The sequence below is a fragment of the Hipposideros armiger genome, unplaced genomic scaffold (assembly GCF_001890085.2).
Source record: "Hipposideros armiger isolate ML-2016 unplaced genomic scaffold, ASM189008v1 scaffold_469, whole genome shotgun sequence".
Lineage (NCBI taxonomy): Eukaryota > Metazoa > Chordata > Mammalia > Chiroptera > Hipposideridae > Hipposideros > Hipposideros armiger.
Window position 1 is genome coordinate 1,359,349 of NW_017731819.1, and position 27,928 is coordinate 1,387,276.

General features: G+C 40.2%; 1 protein-coding gene across 1 annotated transcript in view; it reads right to left on the reverse strand.

The window, feature by feature from the left end:
* Nucleotides 1-9,651: 9,651 nt before the first annotated feature.
* Nucleotides 9,652-27,928, reverse strand: part of SCP2 (sterol carrier protein 2) — a 68,381-nt gene continuing 50,104 nt past the window's right edge. The window contains exons 4-6 of the mRNA XM_019666388.1: nucleotides 21,908-22,037; nucleotides 13,510-13,589; nucleotides 9,652-10,693 (exon numbers count right to left, since the gene is read on the reverse strand). Coding sequence (XP_019521933.1) covers nucleotides 10,598-10,693; nucleotides 13,510-13,589; nucleotides 21,908-22,037 — 306 coding nt within the window. The 3' untranslated portion in view covers nucleotides 9,652-10,597. The remainder of the gene's footprint in view (nucleotides 10,694-13,509; nucleotides 13,590-21,907; nucleotides 22,038-27,928) is intronic.

Below are 27,928 nucleotides of genomic sequence, written 5' to 3' on the forward strand. Positions count from 1 at the left end.
CCCCGCACCCCCCCACCCCCACCCGCGTGCATCTGCTGGACGCTGGCCTCCTCCGGACACGGGCGGAGGGTCCTCACAGGCGCGGGGAGGGGAGGGCCTGCCCCCTCCCCACGTTGGACTTGGCCGGGCCCCACTTCCCGGGGAGGCTGAGCCGCTGCACCGACCCCTCTCCCCCTCTTGGTCCTGGCGGGGCCGCAGTACCACGCCCCCACCCCTAGGAGACTGGAAAGGCGGGGTGTCTAGCCTGCAACGCTTCCTAGTTCCCAGCCTTCCGCAGTGGAACTGGACCCCCTTTAGGCCCCAGCACCTGAATGGAGGGCCGGGGAGAGAGCCCCTTCTATCAAGTGCGTCAGAGCTCAGTTTTTTCCTCATGACACAGGATTTTGCAACCGCTCCAAGCACGAGTACCTTTCCGTTCACGCTCCCACCCTGGGGTCCTGAGCCGTAGCTTACAGGGCCGCCAGCCAACACCCTGCTGGGCCCCTTCCCGGAAAAGTTCCCCACCCTTCCCAACCCCTACCCCAACGATGGCCCTGAGCCCACAACCTGGTGAGCCATGAAGGAGGGTAAATCGGGCTGCGAGTAGGGTGCATGTGGATCCCAGTCGCAGGGAGACAAGAGAAGTGAGGAGTGAGCCCTCGTGGCACCGTGTTGCTCCCAGGAGCTGAAAACGTTCCCAAGTCAAGGAGCATTAACTATTAGCAGCTGAAGCAACACTGTTTGGCGCCAGGGGCTTTGGCGGTTGAACGTGGTGGGGCTGGGTTTAGGTGGTACTTGGCACCTCCACTGCCTAACAGGCTCTCCCCTCATACCTGCTCTGGCCTGTGGGCAGGGCACCCACAGCCACCTTACCTGGCTGCCCCCCTGCTAGAGAGGGAGAAGACATAACTCAAACTTGGAACCAATTGCTCAACCTAAATTGCCAAGGCTCTGAATGAATTAATGAACGAATGGCTCCTATAAAGTCTCTAGACCTTTCACTGGCTTCTGCTGCTGCATCCTGATTGTACCACATGCATCACTCTGTAATCTTCACAGTCCTGCAAGAACTGCAGTCACCCCCCATTCATCGGTAAGCAGACAGCCTTAGGACGGGTAAGTGATTGAGTAACTAAGTAAAATGGCCAGATTTACCATTTCTCCCCAGCTCAAGTTCTTTCCATGATGGAAACAGGCAGGTGACTTGAGCAGGCAAGTGCAGAGCCTGGATTTGAACCTAGGACTGTCTGTTTCCATTCTATCAGTAACTCAACAACTTAGCAGGACTGGAAAGGGGAAATATTTTGCCTTCTTTGGTCTCATATTCTAGTTCTCTCTGAGCTCAAACTGATGAGTTGGTATGATTCACAGATTGGACAGGGGCCAACACAGAGATGCATCTCGTGTCTCCTCAGCATTGACCTTAGAGTCAAGTGGAGCTAGAATGAGTCTACTGGCTTGACTACCCATGAACTAAAGAAAATATTCTAGAAGGACAATGAGAAACAGCACATCCTGAGTGCCAACTAAGTTGCAGGCACCATGTTAAATCCTTAATATCTTAAACATCCCAACCCTGAAGGGAAGGTATTCTATTTCCTGTAACTGCTGGGACCAGCCACAGGGCACACCACTTATCTCCCCCTGACACACACACACACACACACACACACACACACACACACACACACACACAAATAGGCTCTTCTGTGGAATGCCAAGCCAGTGCATGCCCACACCTGCTCTGTGGCTGTCCAGTGCTGTAGAGAGAGGCTAAAACCACCTGTCTGAAGTGTAATATGGAGGAATCACTTTGAGTGTTTCTGGTGGAAAACAGAGGCAATCATGGGGCTGTAGAAGCAAATCCTCTAACTTTCAGAAGGGCTATAAAGACAGAGTTGAGTTTGGAATTTAGGTTTCCTGAATCTACTTGTGCTGCTTTGGTTCCAGGCTGCCCCCCAGTTTCAGCTCCTGTTTTAAGTGCATGGTGTCAAGTACCAGCTTTGGACTTATTAGACTTGGGTTCAAACCCCCCTGGGTCCAAAGGAAGATAAAAATAGTACCTACAAAGAATGTCTAAATTAAATGAGAAAATTGGAAGTACAGGACTCTGCACAGCACCTGGCATGTGGTTAAGTATTCAATAAAAGGCAGCTGCTATTATTACAATCTATCACTGAGACCTGACTATACATCCAGGAAACATTATTAAAATAGAAATAACAAGTTGCAATAATTAAACAGAAGCCTCTGCATTGCCCAGGGCGCGTGCCTTCTAATTCAAAATAAGAAACAAAGAAACTCATAAGAGGAAAGGAATAAAGACATGCCTATGGCCAGAGAGAACTAGGAGTGAAGGACAAGAAGGCTTTCAAGGGGGTTGATGAGGAAAAAGGAAGATAAGGAACAAGACAAGGGGAGATATGGTGTTGTTATCCTTCACTCATCATCAGAGAATAATTCCTCTGACTTTGAGGTGAAGCACAAGTAAGGGGCACAGTCCCAAATACTGAGCTATGACAGCAGCTTGATTTTCTGGACATTTAGCAAATCTCATGGTGTTGTTTTGTGTATGTGGATCCCATCAGAAGGATCTTGATAAAAGACATTAAAGGATAAGCAGGGTATGATGGAAAAACCACAGGCCAAGTCAGGTACAGAGAAAGTCTTCCGGGCTCCTATAATATCCCAATCTATTATTGATCTTTCCTTGCCTGTATATTATGTTTTTCATCTCTTTCCCCGCTGGATTGTAAACCCTCCCTGGCAAGAACCTCATTTTATGTTCTGTAAGGTCCCTTTCTTGTCCTAAAATACCATCATTTAAGTAGGCAGAATGAACCCTCAAAGATGTCCATACCCTAATCCCTAGAGCCTGTGATACGTTACACTATATGGGAAAAGGGGCTTTGTAGATGTAATTAAGGTTATGGACTTTTAAATAGGGGGATTATCTTGGATTATCCCAGTGGGCCTAACCTAATCATATGAGCTCTTAAAAACAGACCTTTATCTGGCTAAGGGTAGAAGAGGTGAGGCAGAAGGAGAGATTGGAGAGATTCAAAATGTGAGGACTCCACTAGCTTTGAAGTCGAAGGGAATGCAGGCAGCCTCTAGAAGCTGAGAACAATCCCAGGCTGCTGGCAAGGAAACAGAAACTTCAGTCCCCCAGCAGCACATAACTGAATTCTGCGAACATCCTGCAGGGGCATAGGGCAGATTCTCCCCCAGAGCCCTCAGGTAAGAGTCCAGTGCAGCCAGTTTGACTTTGGTCTTGTGAGACCTGGAGCCAAGAAACCAGCTGACCCAACCCAGACTTCTGAGCTACAGAACTATGAGATAATAAATTTGTGTCGAGTTAAGCCACTAAATTTGTGGTAATTTGTTACAGCAGCAATAAAAAACGAATACAAACATAACTAAAACTGGCACATGGCACCATTTCCCCCACACATCATTTCACTTAATCTTCACAATAAACATGATAGTATTATTGCCCCCTTATTGTAGGAAACTGAGGCTCAGGGAGGGTAAGTAACTTGCTCAGGTGACCAGAATTCAAACTCGGGTCTTCACGTTCCAACTCCAACTCAAGTTGGCTCTTACACTGCAGCTACCATTCCGTGGCTTGAAAATTCTACCTTAAGCTAAATAAAAAGTGGACTAAAAAAAGGTAAAAAACAAACAAAAGAAAATGAGGCTGCTTTCACACTGTGAAAATTTAAAAGCTTTTGAATACTCCTTTCTGATTCTTTCAAAGATATCTAGTAAGCCATGGAACAAGTCAGGGTATGAACAATATAAAAAGGATCAAGTCTTCTTTCTGGCCCATTCAAGACAAAACAAGTTTTTGATAAATGACAAAAGGAGAAATCCTCAAGAGTGGCTGTCAATGAAATATTTTCTCCCATTCAGATGCTTTCTCAGCCACCGTTGAGGTCCATCTCCCACAACGAAATGCCATTTTGCCAGCTGGGTTTAGGAACTTTCTGTGGTTGGAGCTTTCAGTCCACTCATGACAAATTTTTATAGTCAGGCAGTTCACCTGATTTTTAGTCTGAAATTTCCCTTTCTATAGTTCTTCCCATTGTTTCTATTAGCGAAGCAAAATCATTTCTTCCCCCCTTTGGTCTTCCCATCTTTCAAATATTTGTGAACTGTCATCACACACTACCCTTGCGTATCATTTTGCCAAGCTCAAGGCTCCTTTCAGCCCCCCTACGTTAACCTTTCTCTTACACTGCTGTCTTCATCTATGAGCTTCTTTTCCACACATTTCAGTTTTAATGAATGAGGTGTTTAATCTTGAACCAAGTGTTCTATACAGTACAGAAGGTGCCATATTCTAAAAGGTGAATTATACAATAACCAACTTGGTAGCTGGTTCGAAAATTGTAGCACGTACTGCTTCTCTGCATGCAATTTAAATAAACAGCAGACTACGATGAATTTCCCCCAATTTTACATAAAAGTTTATGGCCACAAATTCAGGAACTAAAAGTATTTACTACATGCTGCTGTAAACAGCACTATTTACAAAGTATTATTTACAAAGTATTTAAATGACGACTAATAGAATAGGTAGACTAAATGGACATCACTTTTTGCAGTAAGCTTTGGATATGATACATTAAAAAATATATTTCTCCAAGAAGTCTGGCTAAAATTCCATACCAGATTAAACTTCCTGCCAAATGGAATCAGACGCCACATTTCTTAAGGGCCAGAAATCTGGCCCAATATTCTGTGTTCTTACCAAGAACTAAGGAGCTGTTTGTTTGCAGCAGTCTCCAGATAGATATTAATACTGGACCTTTCCAGTAGATTTTGTAACTCTCTATTGAGAAAAACTCTAAAGTTTGGCCAGACGTGGCTGTGGTTCCTGATAACGCATAAATCTTTCAGGGCCCTCATTAGCTGTTTAGTACTATACCCCAAATTCCTAATTCATATCAGTGTGGTCTCCAAACAAACTCAATCCCACAGAGTAATTTACCCAGAAGTACAATCTGGCCGATTACCTTCTTTTTCTAGTCAATAACATCAAGCAACTTCTTTGTGTTCAAAAAGCAACCATGCCATGGGCAGCTAGAACTGTAATCTTTGGCTGAAATGCAAACCTTCTGAACATCAAACTAAATAATTCTATATTCGTTCATTTAGTTACAGAAACTATGGAAGTTTAATGATTCTTAAGGAAAATGTAAGAACATAGTCAATAAAAAGTGCAAGTTGTCCCCAATCCCGAAGCCAGCTGATTATCTGAACTCAAAGGATTGTCACAAAATGTTCCAATGAATAAATTCCTTCATGTTAAAAAAATAATAAATTTTTTTTCTCAAATACCAACCATCAGGTACCATCTATCGAGGACCTATTATGTGTTTGACATTTTACAGCTACAATTGCTAATCCTCACAACCAACAAGGTGTGCATTATTATCCCTTTTACAGAGGGAGAAACAGGCTCAGAGTCATTATCTCAAGGTCCCAGAGCTGTTTAAGTGCCAGAGCAAGGACCAAAACCCTCATCTGATGGGCCCCAAGTTTTCCCACTATACCAGGCTGCTGCTCTAAATGTATTATTTTCTGAAACTGCTAAAGTTTCAGAAGATAAAGCTGTTCATTATAGGATTTAATCTCATATTTTTTTCTTCTAAGGTGACATATATGAGGAAAACTGAAGTTTATATGTATATGTGATTGAACACTTGACAAGGTGTTTTACAATTTAAAAAGAACGTTAATGATCACTGCCTAATCCTCCTTTGTTCAAGAAATTTTTATTGATGCTTATTCTGGCAGACACTGTATTAATACTAGAGATACAAAGACGAATAACAGAATTTCTACCATTAAGGTGTTCAGGCTAATGAGATTATTAAAAAAAACTAACAGTGTCCCCCTTGCGCAGAGGAAGAAACTAAAGGCTGGCAAGGCTTAAGTGCCATGTCCTAATTTAGCTTCCAGAAGGCAGGACCTGATTCTAGATTCTTCTGATCACACCTCAGTGACTCCTCTGCCCCTCCCACCACTACCCTCAGCTTCCTAATCATGCTCTCCATTATCGTTTTTCTACATATGCAACAAGGATTGTAGAAACGTGAGAGTTTGAATTTATCTAGACAAGTACAGCAGCAACAAGACTCCTGATTTTAATGCACACAGAACCAACCCACTAGGCCACTTTGTTTTTAAAAACGTGTAATAAAACCACCAAGTAACTGACTTCTCATATTTATTACTTCAGGCTTCTTCAATCTTAAGTTGAAATACTGTTCTGAGAAGCTGCAAATATTTTCAAAGAAAGGGCAGGAGAAATCAGGCTAACAGAGAATTTTTAATGTTCTTTCATCAGGGCAAAAAAAGGTCATTGTAATAGAGAATGCATTTCTGTGATGAGGTTCCTATCCTCAGAAATGTCCCCTGTGGATATAAAACTGTTGTTCAGCTTATCTCATTCACTCACTTAATGACAGTAAGCCAAGAGTTCGTGCTGGGGGAATCAAAATGGATGCACGAGATGCAGTCCTCCCAGCCCTTAAGGAGCTCCCTCTTTGGTGGGAGACAGCAATAAATTACTACGAAGAAATGATTAGTTCTATTTGTGGCAAATGGGACAGCTTCCTGAAAGCTAAGGCATAAAAAGGATGAAAAGCAATTTGCCAAGTGGATAAGGTGGTGGGCAGGGGGTAGGGGGCAGGAAGAGACTGGTGAGGGTGGGCACAGAGAACAGCACAACGTGCAAGATGAACTCATTTGCAATTAAAAATATCAGCCAATGCGCTTGCTCTGTAGTAATCACATGGAAACTGAATGTGTCACTACCAAATGGAACTTTTCCGTTATTATTCATAGCTCCTTATGAAACCAATTCCAATCTCGTTTTTAGTGATTTTTGTAATGATCGCCAGAGACTTCCATGTTGCCTAGTTTAATCCAGTAGATGCTTTTCAGACGTCATCCTGCTTGACCTCACAGTAGCATAGGATACAGTTGATCACTCCCACTTTTTGGTTATACCGTACTCTATTCTCGGGAAATTTCCCTCCACTTCTCTAGCCCTTTCCCTCATCTTCTTTGCCCGATTCCTCCTCCTCTACCTGATCTCTAGAAGCTGAAGTTCCTCAAGGCTTACTCCAACCCCCCTTGCTCTCTCCTCGGGTGATATCATCCACCCTTGTAGCTTTAAGTACCACCCATCTGCTCACGACTTCCAAATGTGTATCTCCAAACGGACCTCACTTCTGAGCTCGTCTTGTAAATGCAACTGCCTCCTTAGTATCTCCACTAGGAAATCTCTCGGGCACCTCAAAGTTAACAAGTTCAAAAGTGGAGCTTATTATTTCAACCACTCTCCCTAAAACGTGCTTGTCCCCTCATCATTCCGATCATGACCCACCTTTCCACCTGGCCAGTCACTGAAAATCATTCTTGCCTCTACATCCAGTCACAAGTCTGTCAGCTCTGCTTACTTTTCCACGCCTGTCTCTACCACTCACACACTAGTCCAGGACACACCATCTTCTTGCATCTGGACCCCCACTCTCCAGCCCCCTATCCTCAGTACATTCTCCAAAGAGCAGCTTCAGTGACAATTTCATTCCCCCCCTTCTGTGTGCATCGGTTCTTTCAAAAAATATTCTTACTCCGTTCTCTGTTTCTGGTATATAATAAGATTGTGAAGTCAGGTGGGGGGCATGTGGCTTTCTTTGGATAACGAAATGAGCGTGAAAGTGATACGGATCACTTCCGAATGGAGACTTTAAGAGCCAGCATGTACTTTAGCTTTTTCTCTTCTTCTGCCATGATGATCACAATGCTCCAGAGTAGCTGCTCCATTAGCCTGGGTTCTTGACTTAGGAATTGATGGCAAAGTGGAAATGCAGCATGAGCAAGAAATAAACATACGTAAAGCTACATCTTCAACAGCTCCCAACTGCGCTAAGAATGACATACAAATGCCTTACCACAAATAACAAATTCCAGTAGAACTGGCTCCTATGTACCTATCCTACCTCAGTGTGGGCCTGTCCTTCCCGTTCCCTAGAGTCTACTCACATTGGCCCCTTTGCAATTTTTAAAACAAGCCAAGCCCCTTTCTACCCTTTCATGCAATGTTCTTTGTATGGTTCACACCTCAACCTTTAGCTCTCCGCTTAACTATTACCTCCTCAGAGATGTCTCCCTTAACCACTTTATTAAAGGAAAACCCTCACTGTGATTCTCCATCCCAGCACCCTGGGTAATAATCCTGCATGGTAATAATCTGTAATAATTATTCATCTCTTTGATTGACTGTCTCTCCCATCAGGCTGTACGTACCAGAACGGGGGGGAGCTCAGCGCTATATCCATTGCCTGGCACTGCACCCTCAATACAGCACCCTATACATGGTAAGCACTCAATAAATATTTGTTGAATGATCAAATGAAAGACTCAAAAGTGGGACATAAGAAAACACTATACACATCATATCATATATCAGAGGCAAGAGGCAGAGGTAGTGGTAGGGACAGAAAGGAAACTCACATTTACAGTAAGGGAACCAAGAATGACTATGATGTACCTAACACTCATTTAGGTACATTACATATGCTATCTCTCTAGGTTCTCAGTAATCCTAGGTGGTCAATATTAAGATCTCCACTTTATAAATCAGGCAACTGAGACCCAACCTGCTCAAGTAGCAAAACCAGTAACAGCAGCAGTTTTAACCCAGACCTATTAAACTTTTTCCTCCAAACCATGCTTCCCTAGGAGTTAAACTGCTTCTATATTTCATCACTAAGTAATTTTCTAGTATACCTATAAGTTGCACTTACATATGAATATATTTCTACTTCAGGAACCTGTTTTTGTTTTTCTGTTTGTTTTTGTTTTTTTCAGGCTCACCCAAAAGCCTATGACAGATATCTTATGTTAGCTGGGACAAGTGAAGGCAGAATGAGGTAGCAAATCCAAACTACAGACAAATCAGACATTCTGTTAGAACTTTTTTCTTGAAGTCCTTTTCATCTCAGAGGAAGAAGCTACTATGATTAGGAAGGAGGTCTGTGTTCTGAGTTCATTTTATGGGACTTGAGATCAACTTATATTGGGTTAATTTACCTTCTTGCCCCATTACCAAATGCTGTAGTGTTCTGGTCACAGAACATGCAAAATTAAATGGTCTACAGGGATCTGACCCACAGTCCTGATTTGATTCGAGTCCTGATTTGATTCGTACGGGCTCCAAACGTCTAAACAAACGAATGAAACCACCTGCTGTTTGCCTCTGACCATCTTGGGATGAAGCAATGTGTTAACCTCAGAAAGGTGGGGCCTGGGTAGCTCCCAGACAGTTCTGCTGGGCTCTGAGTAGACTCACAGGATGATCGGAGCATAAGAAATCTTAGAGACCATCTACTTAAACCCCTTCTTTTAACAGTTTAGCAAACAGGCCCAGGCAGGCAGCTATTATCTGCCTAAGAAGCAAGACTCCTGGCTCCTAGTCAAGTGCTCCTTCCACTACAGCACACGACCTCCCTAACCAAGGACTAGTGATCATGTCAAAGTAACCAGCAGATAACGTCTGGATAACACAGGCTGTAAATCCCCCAATGTTTCTCTTTACTCTCCATCATTTAGACAACCCTGAACAAAAATAACATACACAATAAAAACAAAGGAGATCAGGAAGAGCTATTTTAATTTTCTATTAAATTTTCTTCCAAAAGCATTATTTTACCCCATATCTTACTGAGTTATAAGAAATAACATTAGCATTAGAAAAACTAGGATGAAAGATATATGTGGATAATTAATTAAACGAAACATATGAAAAAGGGAAATCATAACAAGGGCCTGAGAGCTTTATAAACTTAATTAAATTAATATGAGATTATAATTTTAAAACTGTGCATCTCAAAGAAAATTTTATTCAATTATTTTTAACAGCGTTTTGACTCTAACACTGATTTTTCAAGAAGGAAAACCCATTTAAAAATATTTTTGTTTAAAAAATAGGTATGTGTATAACTATAAATTCCCGCTCACCCCAAAGCTCTGATCATATCTCTTTTATTTAGATTTGGGAAGAAAATACCATATTGATGGCACAAAATGCAAAATTAAAATTTTTTTTTTTAATTCCAGTGCAGAATTTTAAAAACTATTCATGTAAAATAGATTAAGGTCATTAAGTGCACAACACTAATTACTGGCCAGCTACTGGTATTTTGTTTCTTCCCTAGTTCTCCCAAGGAAAACTTAAATTCAATCTTCAGCAGAATAATCCTTAAATATACTTTATAAGCAAAATGAGAGCTTTTGTTTACATAGTTTTGGGATTTTGCCGTTCCTAATTTTATTCTCAAATTCCATTTTACCCCAAACCATAATTACCATATTAACTTTGTAATGCACAGTTGTATGCAGTTCAGCAAAGCAGTAGTAATACCACCAGGCTCTGTTCACCCAGAGCTCAAGGAAAAACAGGACTGGTCACACCCATTTAAAAACAGATCTCATGCTATTTGCCAATGCGTGGTTTCAGTCTAAGCTTTGACAATGAAATATATGGCTATATATCTATATGTCTCATCTTGATTTTTCCAAGGTAGGCAAAGCAAGTTCTTCACAGCTTAGCTTTTCCTGGCTGAAGCTGAAGATTTTGTAACTTCATAGCCATGCCCATGTTGCCCGCGATTTTCAATTTGCCTTGAAAGAAGGCCTGTGAGTAAGAAGAAAGAGAATTTATTACTTGGTGTTTTTTTTTATTTTGAGATTACTGATGTTTCCAGACTATCCAGCCCTGGGATCATTTATTTATCAGGTCTCTGATACTTTCTTCAAAAAATGAAATTTTCTTTCTGGAGTAGAATTAGACCCAGATTCTTTCAAAGGAAGGAACTGCAGTCAAAAGGCCCATCTTTCCCAAATGTCTTTTTTTTTTTTTAATTTTGTTAGTTTCAGGTGTACAGAACAATGCAATAGTTATCCTTTTCACCCTCACAAAGTAACAACCCCCCTCCCCCCACCAAATGTCTTCTCTTAGAAATTGAGTCTGCCTTTACCTGCCTTTCTCAATGGCAGTACATTTTCCAAATATTAGACTAAGTGGGTACATTCTCGATTGATTTTGTTTAGACACATTACATGTGGATCAGGAATATGAACTGAAACTTTCAGAAGTCTGCCGAGAGAAAAAGCATGTGTATAGCCCACTTAGAAACTCTTGGAATACAATATGGATGAAATGTCACCAAATTCTTTCCCTTTTGGGTCTCCACGATAAAGGATTTATCCCTACGGAGGGAGGCCAGGCAGCCTGCTGAGACGGAGGTGCTTGCGTTCATCTTTGGCTCGAGAAGAAGAATCCAACCTCTGAAGAGCAGAGCCACAATTTGTTCCATGTAACAAATGCTTGGGATTAGGTCACGTGACGCTTGCTAAATTTATCATGTAACAAAATCCCAGGAAAACTTTAGAGGAATATCAAAACTGGGAACATAGCATGAAATTCTCCCTGATCTCAGTCCTTTAACTCAGTTCTTAAAATAAGGAAGGGCTAGGCGAAGAAAGTTCCTCACCATCATAGCTTTTTAACAAGTATGTTAGGAAGTTAGGAGCTCTGCTGCCTCATCCATGGGAATGCAGGGCTCTGCTTTTTCTACACCTCTGGTAAGGGTGACTAATTCCTTTTTTATTCCCTCCTCTGTCTGGACAAACTAAATATTTCCTTTCTATATGGCACACAGCCTTCTGTCTGATGACTTAAAGGTCAGGTGTCTCAGAACACAATATATTTAACATATGTCCTTTAAAAATATGGACCGGCAGCACCTAGAAGAGAAACTCACCATCTTTTCCTTTTTTAAATTAAAAGAGAAAATGACTTATTTACTAATTATTTTAGAGAAAACATGAATCTTCACCCTTTAGAGAACCCAAATATAAGAGTCACTTTAATCTGGCCCCTAGGTGTTCTTCATGTGTGCTTGCTGCTGGAGAGTACACTACGTTGTTTCAACTGCAGCCAAACACTGAAATTATAATTTCCACTGCATTTAATGGTTTCCAGTCAAATCCTCAACTGAGCATAAGGGAAGGCCATTAGCACATTAATAGAAAAGTCTGTCATTTTTATCGTTAATGCCTTTGAGTGCTAACAGGTGTTCAAGAAAAATAAGGTGACACTTTGCTCCCCAAAATGTGTGGTAAACAGACAAACTGAGAGACCGAGGGCAGCTGATGTGTGAAGTGTGATCACCTTGCCAAGGAAGTGCATGGAGTGAGTGCACAGCGGAGCGAGAAACAGTGGGTGGGAGGGAGGATGACAGCCAGCTCCTATATGGTGGCCTCTGTTCTGTCCAGATTTTTGGGGCGGGCTCAGTGGGTGGAAATGTCAGTGCCAACGGTGTGTATTCAGTTGAAACATCACAGATGCACGTCTCTCATTGGTCAACACATAAACTGAAATATGCTTAGATGCTCAGAAAAAGCATTTTAAAAAGTAGTAACAAGCGGGAGTCAGATTTAGTTGTTTTATCCAATCTTTCAAATTACCAGGGGACCACAGGAAAAAGACCTAAAACAAATCAGGTTAAGGCAACAACAAAAAAATAAGGTTACAACAGAAAGAAGCAACTTAGTTTCCTTTTTGTTATCTGTGGCTAATGGAAAGTTCAGTATATCAAGTCTGTTCACTACATGCAACTAGAGTACAAGACCCTTGACAATTTGGGGACCAGGAAAAACTATACAAGGCATGAATACATTTTAGACAAATACAATTTAATCCAGCAATTGTGAAAACCTAAATACATCAGGCATCATGCTAAGTTCTAGAGACATGAAGACAAGTTGAGACATGGTTTGTTCCTTTGAGATACCCACAATCTAATAGGGAAGATAGGCACATTATGACTAATAAAATTTGACAAGTGCTAAGCTAGCAGCCCAGGAAGTGGCCCAGCAGAGGGGCTGCCTACAGGTCCGCAACCACTAGGAAGGAGGTTTTTGGAGATGACACCTGAGCTTATTTTGAGAGACAAGGAATTTGTTAGGGAAGGACAACTCAGGCAAACAGCATGGGCAAAGACACGAAATGTGAGGTCACACTTTTGTTCACACCACTCCCTCCTGCCACCTGGACTGCTCACTTCTCGTCACCCTTAGGACGCAGCTCAAGTGTCACTTCCTCTATAAGCCTTTCTCTGATGCCCAGGAAGACATGGCTGCTCCTTCCCCGGCCTCCCCGACCACAAACCAGGCGTGGCACGTTGGCTATTTGGCTGCACTTATCTCTTTGCAGGTCTGCCTCGTACCAAACTGTGGGGCCCTGAGCATTTTCAGCACACAGGACAGTGTCTGGCACCTAGTTTGCTCCACAGATGTTTGTCATTTGTTAAGTGAACATTTGGGGGAATGCTGAGTTGTGTGGGTTTGACCACTTTGCACTTTGTGGTATGAGACTGAGGCAGGAGATGAAGTGGAATGGGCTAAAAGACCCACCTACTAGAAGGATAGAAGTGCCATCATACTTACCGACTGAGGATTCATTTTCCCAGTCATTAAAGCCAGTAAGTCCGAGTCAGCCATTGTGATTGTGCAGTCGGCCTTCTTATCTAAACCAGAGATATGTAGAAGGAAGGAGAAAAGTTCAGTTTTACGTATACATTTTCATCAGAAGCCACTGCTGCACCAGAATCACAGCCAGTACCAGAGCAGAGTGGGGAAACGGGCACTCACACACACTTCTGTGGCAGCCTGGTAAAACGACAAGCAACTTTGACATCTAACAAGAGGGAATTGACTAAATAAATGATGGTATGTTCATTTAATGGGATACAATGCAGCCATTAAATGATATGCATCTACATTTTCTGGCCTAAAAAAAAAATGTTCATTATACTGTTCATGATACTGTTATATAAACCAATCGTAAAACAAACTGTAAGCATGATCCCATTTTTGCTTAAACACCGATATTCAATTATATATGTATAAGAAAAACATATGTAAACTTATAGACACCAATATATTAATAATAGTTATTGTGGTGCACAGACTCTAACACGGCCCCCATGAGTCCTGCTTCCTGGTGTTCATGGCTTTGTATGGTCCCCTACCCTCAAGTACAGGCAAGACCCGTCACTTACTTGCTTTTAGCCAACAGAATGTGGCAAAGGTGGTGGGATGTCATATTAGACTCTGTCTTGCTTGCTAGCAGACTCGCTCTTACTCTCCTGCTGACACTGAATAAGCTAGCTGCTATGCTGTGAACTGTGTGTGGAGAGAGCCACGCAGCACGTTGCCGGCTTTTAGGAGCTGAGGGCAGGCTCTGACTTATAGCCAGTAAAAAATCTAAAGCTGCAAGGAAACGAATTCTGCCAGCAACCTGAGTAAGCTTGGACTGGACCCTCCCCCTGTCAAGTCTCCAGATGACAACCCAGTCTGTGAGGACCTACGCAGAGGGCCCAGCTAAGCTGTCCTCAGCCCACTTCCCCACGGAAACTGTAATGTACTCAATGTTTGCGTTGTCTTAAGCCACTAAGTTTGTGGTAATTTGTTATGCAGTAATATAAAATGAATACATTTACCTAGATCAGGGGTTAAGAAACTTCTGTAGAGGATCAGACACTAAATAGTTTCCATTTTATCTATTGCAACTACTCAACTCTGCCCCCATATCTTAAAAGCAGCCTTAGATAAAACAAATGAGTAGGGCTATGTTGCAAAAAACTATTTTCAAAACAGGTAGCATACCCAGAGGGAGAAGATATTTGCAATTAATATATCTGACAAAGAACTTGTATCCAAAATATATATATAAAACGCCTCATTCAATTAGAAAAGGTTAGATAATCCAATACAAAAATGAGCAAATAACATAAATGGGCACTGTACAAAAGAGGATCTCCAAATGGCAAAGAAAGCACATGAAACATTGCCCAACTTCATTCATCAACGGGAAAATGAAAATTTAAAGCATGGATGAGATACTGCTATATAATATTAGAATGAATGTCAAAAAATAATAAAAGGTACTATCCAGTGCTGGTAAGGATGAGGAGCAACTGACAGATAATGCAATGCTGGTGGGACTGTAAAATGGTATAGCCACCTGAGAAAACAGTCTGGAAGTTTCTTATAAAGCTACCATACACACGCCCTGTTGACCTAGTAATCCTACTTTTAGGTGTTTACTCAAGAGAAATGAAAACATATGTCCACACAAAAACTGGTATGTTTAGAGTGGTCTTATTCAAACTGCAAAAAACTGGAAAAAACCTAAATATGTATCACCTGGGGAGTGGACAAACTACTGAGCAACAAAAAGGACAAAGCGGAACAAACTACTCAGACATACAACAACATGAATGAATCTTGGTGAAAAAAAGCATGCTCTGAAAGCTGCATACTGTATCCATTTATAAGACATTCTACAAAAAGTAAAACTGCAGGGACACAAGATTTGTGGTTGCCAGGGCCTGGGGGTGGGAGAAGGAGATTGACTACAAAGGTATGTGATACTTTTTGGGGTGATGGAAATATTCTCTATCGATTTTTGGTGGTGGTTACAAAACTATGCATTTGTTTAGATTCAGAAACTTGTACATCAAAAAAGGATAGATTTTTAAAAATTAATTTTGTAAATTTTTATTGGGGAACAGTGTTTTTTTCCAGGACCCATCAGCTCTAAGTCAAGTAGTTGTTTCAATCTAGTTGTGGAGAGCGTGGGGATCAAACAGGCAAACTTGGTGTTATGAGCACTGCGTTCTAACCAACTGAGCTAATAACCAACCGCCCCAAGAAAGGGTAGACTTTATTGTATTTAAACTATACTTCAATGAACCTGATTGAAAAAAGGACTGACAGTACCATGTACTGTCAAAAATGTAGAGTAAATGTAACTCTCATATAATGTGGAAGGGAATGTAAAATAGTATATCCACACTGAAAACTGTTTGATTGTATTGTAGCTTATGGCTTAGTATTTCTATTCCTGGTTATATGCCAAATGGAATGAATACATATGTCCACTAAAAGACACATATGAAAATGTTTATAATGGCTTTATTTGTAAGATCCCAAAATGGAAACACTACAAAGATACATCAACCATGGAATGAATAAATAAATTCTGGTGTACTCATGGAGTAAAAATGAACTACTGCTTACATGCAACAATATTAATGAATCTTACAATGCTGAGCAAAAGAAGCGAGACTAAAAGAGTAATAAATATTTTATGGTTCCATTTACATGAATTTCCAAAATAAATAAAATCCTGGTGACAGGATTTGGAATAGTGGCTCTTTTGGGGAGTGGACAGCGATGGGAGGGGTAGTGAGCGAGGTTTCTGAGGTGCTCGCATCACTCTGCGTCTTGATCTGGGAGATGCATTCGTTTGTTAACATTATCAAGCTGTACATACGCTTCAGATTTATGCCCTTTATTACAGGCTAGACTTCAATAACAATCTTGCACAAAACCAAAAAAGAAAACCAGGTGGTGGGTTGGATTTGGCCCACAGGCCATCGTTTGTCAACCCCTGAAATAGATGGTGGAATTGCAGGACAGTAATTTTTTCATTTTCTCTATCTTTTCTAATTTTGTCTATAATGTATATTACTTATACCAGTTTTTTAAATATTAATTTTAATATCATCAAGGCATAATGAAAGACTATACAACAAAGACTCAATTAATAATCTCATTGCTAAATCAGCCATGTCTACCTTGGACATGAGAGGTGCAAAAGGAAAAATTCACCAAGAAATCACATTTTCCTGCAGTGTTTTAAGCAATGAATATAACAATAGCGCTATAACAGTTGGCTCCTCCTCAAATTAAATTGGGGCCTCTCCCAGAAACCAAGTCACTTTCTGTCTCACTAGTCTGTTTTATTTTTCTTCATTGCACTTATCTGAAACTACCTTATTTATTTGTATATTTGCTTTCTGTCTGTATTTGTCCAATAGTATGAAAACTTCATTGGGGCAAGGCCCTTGTCAGTTTTGTTCACTACCCAGGTCCTTGAAGAGTGCTTGATACAGAAAAGGCAATCAATAAATACTTGTTGAATAAATAAATAATGTAGACTTCAATAGATTAGCAAACTATGACCCAATAACTAATCAGATAGTCTATGCCTTAATAAAAGAGATAGGAGTAGCTATGGTTTAAATGTTTGTGTCACCCCTCCAAAAAATCCTAATGCCCAACGTGATGGTATTAGTAGGTAGGGCCTTTGGGAGGTCATGAGGATGGAACCCTAATAGATGGAATTAGTACCTTAAAAAAGAGCCTCCAAAGAGACTCCTAGTCCCTTTCACCACGTGAGCCCACAAGAGAAGACGCTGGCTATGAACCAGGAAGAGGGCCCTCACCAAATGTGGCCATGCTGGCACCTTCGTCTCGTACTTCCAGCCTCCAGGGCCGTGAGAAATAAATTTCTGTTATTTATAAGCCACCCAGTCTGTGGTATGTTTGCTATAGCAGCCTGAGTGGGCGAAGACAGTGGTAAACTATTAAAGCACAGCATGCCCATATTATTAAATAACTAAAACAAGACTGAAAATGAAAAGTTTTTATTATATATGTTACAACTCAGAGATAGCCTCTAAACAGAATGAGATTCAATGGGCATTCCATCTTTGTCTCTAACAAAATTTTCTCTTATAACTGGAAACAAAAGGTGTGAAGCCTTGAAAATGAAGGAATTAATCAAGAAAATCCAGTTCTCTTATAGATATGTAACATCAAATAGGGAGGAAAAAAAAAAAGCTAGCAAATTGAGATAGTTGGACTTGATTTATAGTTGGACTTGATCCTAATATTCCAAGAAAGGACTCTCAATCATTGAAAGGTGCCTTTAGGAAGTGAAGTCTGTTGCTGCCGCCATTGCAGCTGATAGAACATCAGCATTTACTGAGCTCTCACTATGCCAAGAACTTCACTTACATGAACTCATTTGATAGTCAGAACAACTCTATGAGGGTCAGAGAGGTCAAAGAACTTCCCAAGATCATACAGCTAATAAGCAGCTGAGCTAGGCCTGAAAGCAGGTTCCTGAAAGCAGCTAAAGCCCATACTTCCAAATCTTAAGCCCTATGGCTTCCTTTTGTTACAGGAAGGATACAAACATTTAACAATTCAGTTGTAACTGGGCCTTCACCAACTCATCAGCATTTGCTGAAACCCAGATGCTTTCTCAGTTCCCCACATCTTTTCGAGAAGTCTAATGTGTTCAAGCAAAATTAGTGTCTAATACATGGGCTGGGAAGGAAGCAATGATTTACTGAGCACTTACTATGCTAAAAGGGCTTTACATACCTCATCTCATTTAATTCCCACAACAACTCCATAAATAGAAATTATTCTCACCATTTTCTGAGACAATTGGACTCAGGGAAGAGATATGCTTAGTAAACGACAGAGCCAGGGTCTGAACCGAGGTTTGGGGTCTCTTTCTACTATACCTTGTGGATGGTAGAGACTGAGGCTTTCTAGATCGTGTTCCTCACAAAAGGGCAGGGTTGAGAACTCAAGTAAGTGCTGAGAAGGAAGAATAAAGGAATGAAAGAATAATGTCATGTCGGACTAATCAAAGTTGGCTTCCTAGGGATATGCTATGTGAGTTGGTTTCAAAGGAGAAGAGGGAGGGGCAGAATTCACGGAGAAGGTACTAAAAGACACCTCGGCAGGAAAAAAAAGATGGAAAATGCACAAAATCTAAAGTATAATCATTACCAAACTCTTAGAATATAAGCAAATGAAATACATTTAAGTAAATCTTACTTCGTTAACAGTAAGTAAATCTCTCAACACTATGTACATGCCAAAAGAACCAGCAATTCTCTTTAAGATGCCAGTTCAAACTAGGACAGGTTATTAATGCTTTAACGTAGCTAATCTCTAACAAACGGTCATTTGTTGGCTGATGTAAAAGGAGCTGGCAATTTCCAGTGGTGGCTTTTACTGGGTAAGTCCATATTTCAGCGCCACTCCTGGCTGCCAACAAGTGTCAGTTTCAGCAGAAATTACCCTGCCCCAGGGTAAAATCCCTTTAGGTCTGGGATGGGGCACCTAATGTGGGGAGAGCTCACTGCCAGAGTCCATATGCATGGGACAAGGTTTTTCTGAAGTTATGCAATAGCTTTCCATCAGCATATTATCTTTCATGACAAACATACACCAATAACAAAGCAGCAGAAAAAGACTTTTAAATCACCTTAACATCTGCCTGGGCATATCAGAATATAATCCTGAAGTAACTATTAACCTTCAGTTATTAAAAAAAGTTGGCACTATTTCCCAAAAGTTCTTTTTAATTTCTAAAAGCTAGAATCTAGATGAAGCATTCAGTTTTTCTTTCCATACCACATTCGAGTGGCAGCTCATAGAAGGCAAACATGTAGTTATTTTTCTGTCCACTGATTTTGAGAAAAAGAAAAAGATTATAGATAATTTAGGAACTTTCCACAACATCGCCATCCTGCCCACACCAGACAGATGCCCTTACTACTGCTCAGCTTTTCCTTCATTAATCTTTAGTTGATTCCTTATTCAACAGCGCATCATGTAACACTGCTCTTAACATTTTCTCCTGTCTCCAAGCCCTAAACTCAATTTCAGAAGCACTGCCAACCTCCACTCTACTTCAAAAGCCCCTGAATATTTATGTCCCCTCTCACAGAAAGAAGTGTCCGTCCCTCCTTGCTAAGGCTCACCTTCCTTATACCTGGACTCCTGATGTCAACCTCTCTTCCAGGAGCACCCTCAATAATGTATCAATAATGAACTCTATCATCCTTGATAGACCTCCTACTCCCAAACAGCTTCCAGGTTCCATCAACTTTGCCCCAAATATCCTTGGCAGTGACCCTGTAACAACATCCTTTTTTCTCACTGCCAACACTCAGGCTATCCTTTCTGCTCACTTAAACAGGCTATCCTTTCTGCTGCTCCTAATTGCTCTCTGCCTCTGATTTCTCCCTTCCCAATTCATCAAGTCCAATGCACCAGCTTCATCCTCTAAAACACAGCTCTGACTTTCACTTTTCTTCTTAAAAAGCTTTAATAGCTTGATTATATATTAAATCACTTTCAAAATTCAAAGCATAGTATTTTAAGCCCTCCAAAAAGCTGGTTCTCATCCATGATGTTTCTTAGTGGCACTGGGCTCTCTTCAACAAGAGAAACATAACATACAATATAGCTATCACTTACTGAATGCTTACTAAGCATCATTCATTCATTCTGCTGTTCATTTTTACGTTATTTTACTGAAGGCCTACCATGTGTCAGGTACTATTCTAGGCATTGGGAATGGGGTGGTGAGCCTAACAGGCAAAAAGCTCTGCCTTCATCATGTAGCTTACAATTCAAGAGGGGGAGCTGAGCAGTAAGTAAATAAATAAGTAAAATATTATATGGTATATCCAATGGCGGTAAGTACCATAAAGAAAAACAGGGAATGGTAATGGGGTTGTGATTTTCAAAATGTGGTTAGGGAAGGGCTTCCTGACAAGATGACATTTGGACAAAGATCCAAAGGAAATGAGGGAACAAGCCATGAGGATATCTGAGGGAAGACAATTCCAGGCAGAGGGAACAAAGTAGAAAGCCCTTGAACTGGGAACACTCCATGTTCAAGCAATAGCAAGGAGGCCAGTGTGAATGGAGCAAAGTGAGGGACAGAACACTGGGGCCAGATCATGTGGTGCCATTCTAAGAACTCTGGCTTTTATTCTGAGTGAGCTGACAGCCACTGGGTGGTTTTAAGCAGAGCAGGGTCACAATCTGACTTCAGTTTTAAAATAACCACTCCAGTTGGTGTGTGAAGAATCTGTAGGGGGCAAGGTTAGAAAAAGGGAGATCAGGCAAAAAAATGATGGGAAGTTAGGCCAAGGTGGTAGTATAAGAGAAGAGTAGAATTTGCTGATGGATTAGACTGTAGAGTATGAGAAAAAGAGGAACCAATGATGACTTTAAGGTTTCTGGACTAAGAACTGCTGTGACAGAGGAACAATTTACCGAGATGGGGAAGACAGTGAAAGCACGTAATTAAAGGGGAACGGGAGGAAGACCAGAAGTTCAGTTGTACACATGTTAGCTTTGGGATACCTATTAAGGATCCAGGTAAACTTGTCAATGAAGCAGCTGGATCTACACCTTAGAGTTCAGGGACTGGGTCCATGCTGATGATATCTAGGAGTCATTAGTGTAGAGATAGTTTTAAAAAGCATGAGACAAATGAGATGTCCAAAGTAGATAGAACTGAGCCTTGGAGCACTCCAATGTTTAGAAATTTGGAGATGAGGAGAAAACAGGAAGAGAGGCCAAGAAGGAGTAGGTAAGAGGAAAGCCTGGAATAACAATATTATCATGAGGGCTGGAAATTAACCACTGACTTTAGCAACATGGTAATTGGTGACCATGACAAGAACAGGGGGATAGTGATGAGGACAAAAGCTGACTAGAGTGGGTTCAAGGACAACTGGGATGAGAAGAAGAAGAGATAGTGAGTATAGACAGGTCTTTCAAGCCACATAGCCATACACTGGACCATGTGCTTTACAGATTAAGAGATAATTCTCTTAATCCTCCCATCAACCCTGTGAAATAGGTACCACTTATTATTCCCATGTACAGGTGAGAAAACCGAGGCTCAGAGAAGTTAAATAATTTATTCAAGGCCAGAATCTCTGAGTGGTAAGACCAGGGCTCTAACCCAAGTTTGTCTAATTCCAAAGCCTAAGATTGGTGACTCTATGATAGAGCCTCCCAGTCTTTGGGAGGAGGCCGCTGTGACCTATTCCTGTTCCCAAGGATGCACTGGTTCTTTTAACAAGGTCCGAAAGCCAGCCCAGAGCAGGCTCCCATTTTCCTTTGTGAACTTCTCAGTTCCTATAAATGACGTCATTATTGCACTGACCTGAGTTAGGATGCACTGATCCTTTGCCGTTTTTCACATCCACCACCCAGGTGGCTTCTTTACCCCCAGGGCCATCCTTCACCTTGAAGGCAAAAATACCACCGATTTTCTTCACAAACTGTTCCCCCTCCTGGAAAGAAAAATAAAACACCAGGAGTTACATTATGCTCATTTTTCTGGCTTTTTCTCCAATCAAATTAAATGTTTAAATAGATACATGACGTGCACAGCTGGACCAGCAGGCAATTCTCAAGCTCCCTTAGGATCTTTTACTCAGAAAAGTCTGAAAGGCAACCAGGCAAAACCCCACTCATCTGCCAAATCTTTTGTTTAAAAATGGCTTTCTGGATACAACTGGTGGAAGGAAAGGAAGGATGGGGGGTGGCACAATAGCATTTTCTACTGAAATAGCCTTCACTTATCTCAATAATTCTGAAAGATTTACTCTGGTTTCTCCAAATGTATGAACCCCTTCCCTCTTTTTTTTTGCAGGTAAATTCCTTTACATATATTTTTGGTTTCCCACAATCAGAACTTAAAGATAAGTGGTCCTGAGATCAAAGTCTTTTTTTTTTTTTGTCAACCCATTTTCTGGATTAGTATAAAGAATTATACAAGTAATATATCATCTACCACTTACTTACTTTGGGATCTTGAAGAATGCAGCTGGAAAAATAACCTCAGCCACATATCTCTGTAGGGGGCTTTCCATTCCCCCTCCTGCTCCCCTTCGTCCCCACTCTCCTTCATCTTTCTTTACTGAAATACTAATTGAAACAACGACTGGCACCAGACATTGTTCTAGGCACCAAGAATATAGAAGTAGGAGTTGGAGGGGTAAGTGATAATACACTATGACAATATACTGGGATAAAGGGAAGCACAGGGGACTAAAGAAGTACAGAGGGGCAGCTAAACCAGCTGGCAGGGTGAAGGAATGACAACCACCTCACACACCTTTTTAAAAAATTAAACCCAGGCCTTTTGAGCATTTTGAGCCTTGCATCTGCTTGGGGCCCGTTCCAAGCTCTCTGGAGTATCTTTTTTCTCCTAACAGTGACTCCCTAGCCCTGGCCCTGGTGCTTGCCCTGGGGCTCCCTTGAGCCTTTTGAGCTTCCTTTGCTCAGCCCGCTCCAAACTCTTCAGTGTCCTTTCTTTTCTAATAATGGCCCTTGAGCCATTCTCTACTGCTTGGGCCTGCTTCTGCTTCTTTGAAATGTATTTTTACTTCTAATAAACTCCTTTTCTGCAACTTTTAAAACAAAAACAAAAAAAATAACCCGCTTTTTATTTTTGAGCATTTTGAGCCTTGCGTCTACTCGGGGCCCACTCCAAACTCTTTGGAGTGTACTTTCTTTTCTAATAATGGCCCTTGAGCCATTCTCTACTTTTTCTCCCACTTCTGCTTCTTTGAAATGTATTTTTTTCTTCTAATAAACTCCTTTTCTGCAACTTAGAAAAAACAAAAAACAAAAAAAACTAAACCCAAACCACATACTTTTATTACAATTGTTTTTCTTTAGAGAGAAAAATTTTACTGTGGAAAAATTAGAATATCTATAAGCAAAAAAAAAAAAATATATATATATATATATAATTCATAATTTCATCACTCAGAGAATATTTTAGAATAAATGCCCTCTTTTTTCTCTGCATATACATTTTTAAAATGGGATCATATTGTATATACTGTTTTGTAATCCACTTTCCTGTTTAATATAATTATTCTCATTATTGTGTCACTAAAATTCTTCTATATAATTTTAAGTGACCACATATAGTCTGTAACTGTAGAAGTGTACTATACTTTATTTAACCGCTACTCTGTTGCTTGATATTTAGATTAGTTCTAACTTCTGGCTCTTATAACTGCTGTAAATTACACTTGTATATTTAAATATTTTTACATACCCCATTTATCTAAGATTAAATTCCTAGAATTAAACTTTGCTAATTAAGAACACTGAATCTGGAATCAGCATAGGTTTAAATTCCTGCTTTGCCACATACTTATATAACCTTGAGGAAGTTACTAAACCTCTCTGAATCTCAGTTTTCTTATCTGTGAAATGGGGATAATAACAGTAGAGTTATATAACTCAGAGTTGTATGAGATTTAAATTATGTAAATACCCATAAAGTACAGAGTAACTGCTCAATAAATGTTGGCATTTTTTTTCCCCCTCTATGATCTGTCTGCTATTCCGGTGCCACTACTGTGGCTTTACTTTACTAATGTACTTTACTCTTTAGTATAGTAAATCCCTATTGTAATTCCTCTCTTCCAAATATTCTTGGCTATTCTTGGATTTGTCTGAATGTTTTTTTCCCCCCTCTAGATATACATTATAATCATTTAATTTGTTCTTCTCCCCAAAACACTGTTGGATTTAGATGAGGTTACATAAAATATATGTAAAATATATTTTGTGAAAGCAGCAGTATTTTTACAATATTACGTCCTACCATCCATGAATATAGTATATCTTCAAGTTTTCTTTGATGCCTCTTGGCAATATTTTGTCATTTTTTTCTCATATTGGCTTTTATATATTTCTTAGTTTATTCTTAGGTATTTTTATATTACTCTTATTAATAATATAGTCTTCATTATGTTTTATGACTGGATTACTGCAAATATATAGAAAATATATTTTTACTTATTTTGGAACTGGCTACCTTTTGAGTTCTTTTATCATTTCTAATAGTTTTTATATCTTACCTTCTTTATTTCAGCTTTACATCCCTGTATTTTTTTATATCCAATAATTTATATCCAAGATTCTTCTTTTTGGTATCATAATATTCTTTCCTTTTTTTTTTAAAGATTTTTATTGGGGAATTGGGGGATGAGAACAGCGCTAGGGAATTGGGGGAAGGGGAACAGACAAGTTGCTATCCTTTTTGTTCTTCAATCTAGTTGTGGAGGTCGTTGCTTTACTGGCCCAAGTTGGCACCATCATTGCGCTCTTCCCGGGTGAGGCAGATCAGTCGCCGGCTTCTGGACGGCCGCTCACTGCGGCTGCTGGCCACTCACGCTGGCTGCTGGCTACACACGGTAGCCCATGGCAACCCACTGCAGCAGGGGCTGCAGCCTACGCCATTGCCGGCGACTCACAGCAGCCCAGCTCCAGGTTGAGCTGTTGTTCAGCATCTTAGCTGTGGAGGGCAGTGTCACTGGCCCTCATATGTGGGATCTGAACCGGGGCCCTCTGGCATCCCAAACCAGTTCTTAACCATCGTGCCACTCGGCCAGCCATCAATATTTTTATTATACATAGATAACACACCTGAACCTATCTAGAATTAACCATAGGTCTTAGGACTCCAAATAAGCCATTCTAAAAATATTTAGTTTAGGCCTATTTATCTCAATAGTCGCAGAGGCATTTCTTACATGTGGGTAATCCTGAAATCAACTACCAATATTTTATAGTTATACCCAGAAACCAAAATGACTGCCAGATTTAACTGAAAGAGAAATTCTCTTATTTTGGCGTGCCTTAAAAGATTTCACTCAAATTATTTTAAGTTAAACTTCAGGAAAAATTACTAACAACAATAATAATCTTTGAAGGGATATAAAGTTTTCAAGTGCTTTTATATAATTTTTTCTTTAATCTTCATAAAATCCTGTAAGTAGTTAGATATTAATATTAGCTCATTGAGCAGAAAAAACAATTGAGGCTCATAAAGATTAAGAACCCTTGCTGCCAAGTAATCCATCTAACATAACCCATCTAACCCTTACATAATCTACCTAACACTTTCAGGTTTGGAATTCTTAAATGGCTTCCCACAGCCTGTAGGATTAAATCTGTCTTTACATACTATTCATGATTTGTCATGATCTGAAGGATATTTATCTGTTATCTTCAGATACTGTTTAATCCTTCTCAGGCTTTATGTGCTAACAATACTGATCATGTTGAAGTCTAGGAACATACGTGCCTCCATGCCCTTGCTCATGCCCTGTCCTGGTCACGCACCTCCTCCTGTTCTCCATTCCCACCCCAACGTCATCAATTAAAGTCTCAGCTCCCATGCTCTTCTTTCTGGGAAGGGTTTTTTTGTTGTTTTTTTTCCCTGGCTCTACTGGACACTTTGATGGCCCTTTGCACATGCACCCAGGTTTCTTGTTAAAGCAGTTTTTTTCAACCCTGGGAAAATTTTTCCATGTCTCCCTTCACACTAAACTCTATGTCCTCTCACAGGCAGGGACATATGGCTAGTAAGTAGTACAACCAGAACTCAATCCCATGTAGGTTAAACTTCAAATTCAACGCTCTTTCCATTTGACCTTATCATACTGCAAAGTAGGATACATCAATACTTCCACACTTTAGCCTTTGAAAGCAGTTTGTCACCATAAGTGAATTAAAAGAAAATTCAAAGTCTTTTCCACATTTCTTGAAATCTATTATCCCTCAAGGTTCTATGGAGACAATCTAGAAGAGTGGATTGATATACTGGTGTGCTGGGTCACCCAAGAGCCAGGCTTCCTTTGGGGCCAGCAGCCCCTGAAGGACTACTTCCAGGTGCATTTATGCCACCTGCTTGCACAATGCCTCAGGAATACAGCTATGACAGGCACCAACAAGTTAGAGCAGGAAAACACCAGCAAACACTTAGAAATTCTACCTGCATGCTTGGAGAGAAATTCCTCCTACTTCCTTAAGACAAATGTAGATTAATTTTGCACTTGCTATTGCTTCTGAGAACCAACTTACCCTCTTAAAAAATCACATCCTTTGGTCAATAAAACATTTTCAATTGAAGAGAGAAGGGGAGAGTTAAAAGGGGAAATATAATACACATTTGTTGCGAAACTGGAGATCATTAATACTAAGAAAGTTCTAAGTGCCTCCTTGCTTGAAGAAAAGTACTTCTTTCTGAGTAGGTAAAAGGTCAAGGAGTAGGTCCTGTCTTAAACATAATAGGAACAAAAAATTAAGAGAATTCAAAGAAGGGCAATGAGGTATTGCTAACAAAGACAAAAGTGGAAATAAAATCTCTTGCCAGGCTTCCTTTGCTAAAGCAGAAAATTCATGAATTGACAAAAGATTCCAAGACTTTCACTTTCTAGTCCTACAAACATTTAGGAAACTGACAATCGTGGGAAGGAGAAAAAAAAACAAGGGGACAAGGTCCATACAAGCGAGGTTATGGAAGGAGAAAAGAATTAAAATAGGAGCAAGAGGCATACATTTGCAAAGCTAAAAGAAGACTGTGAAATAAAAACAGCACTGCTTTGTTAATCTCAATAATGAAGTATTCAATGATTGACATCTAGCCCTACCAGATACTCTCTAAACTAATTATTATTATTATTATTATTATTATTTTGACAGAATAAAATTGAAAAATGGGGCAACCTGGCAGAAGTAACTATCCTATGGGTTATTCTGCAGGCAAATATTGGTGACATGAAAAAGAAAATTTCAAGCTGAGCCCTTAGAGTCCAATTTCATTTCAGTGGATGCTTATACTGAAAGAAAAATTTAAAAACGAGATACTTTTTCCTACTAGATTGGAAAAGATTTTTTAAAAAAACCAGCCAACATAGCACTGGAGAAAGTATGAAGAAAAAACAATCACTCTCATGAATTATTATTAAATTTGTAAATCAGTACCTTTTTGGGGTGGATAATTTGGCAATATGTATCAAAATGCAAAATACTCATATCCAATTACCCCACAATTCCCCTCTTTAATTATGTTAAGATAATTGTGGCATTAAGTACTTAAAGATGAGTGAAAAGGAAATTTATTAAACCATTGTTTTACTTGCAAAATTTAACCTGAACTAATTATTATAGATAAAACCTGATGCTCATCACAGGAGACTACTAGTTAAACAGATTACGGTACATACATTCAAATGTGTACTATGTGATCATTAAAACTGATGGTAAGGGGCCAGCCGAGTGGCTCAGTTGGTTAAGAGCTCACTCAAGAGTGCGAGCTCTGAGCAACAGCAGTTCGATTCCTGGCCCGAGCTGAGCAGCCGCTGAGCTGCCA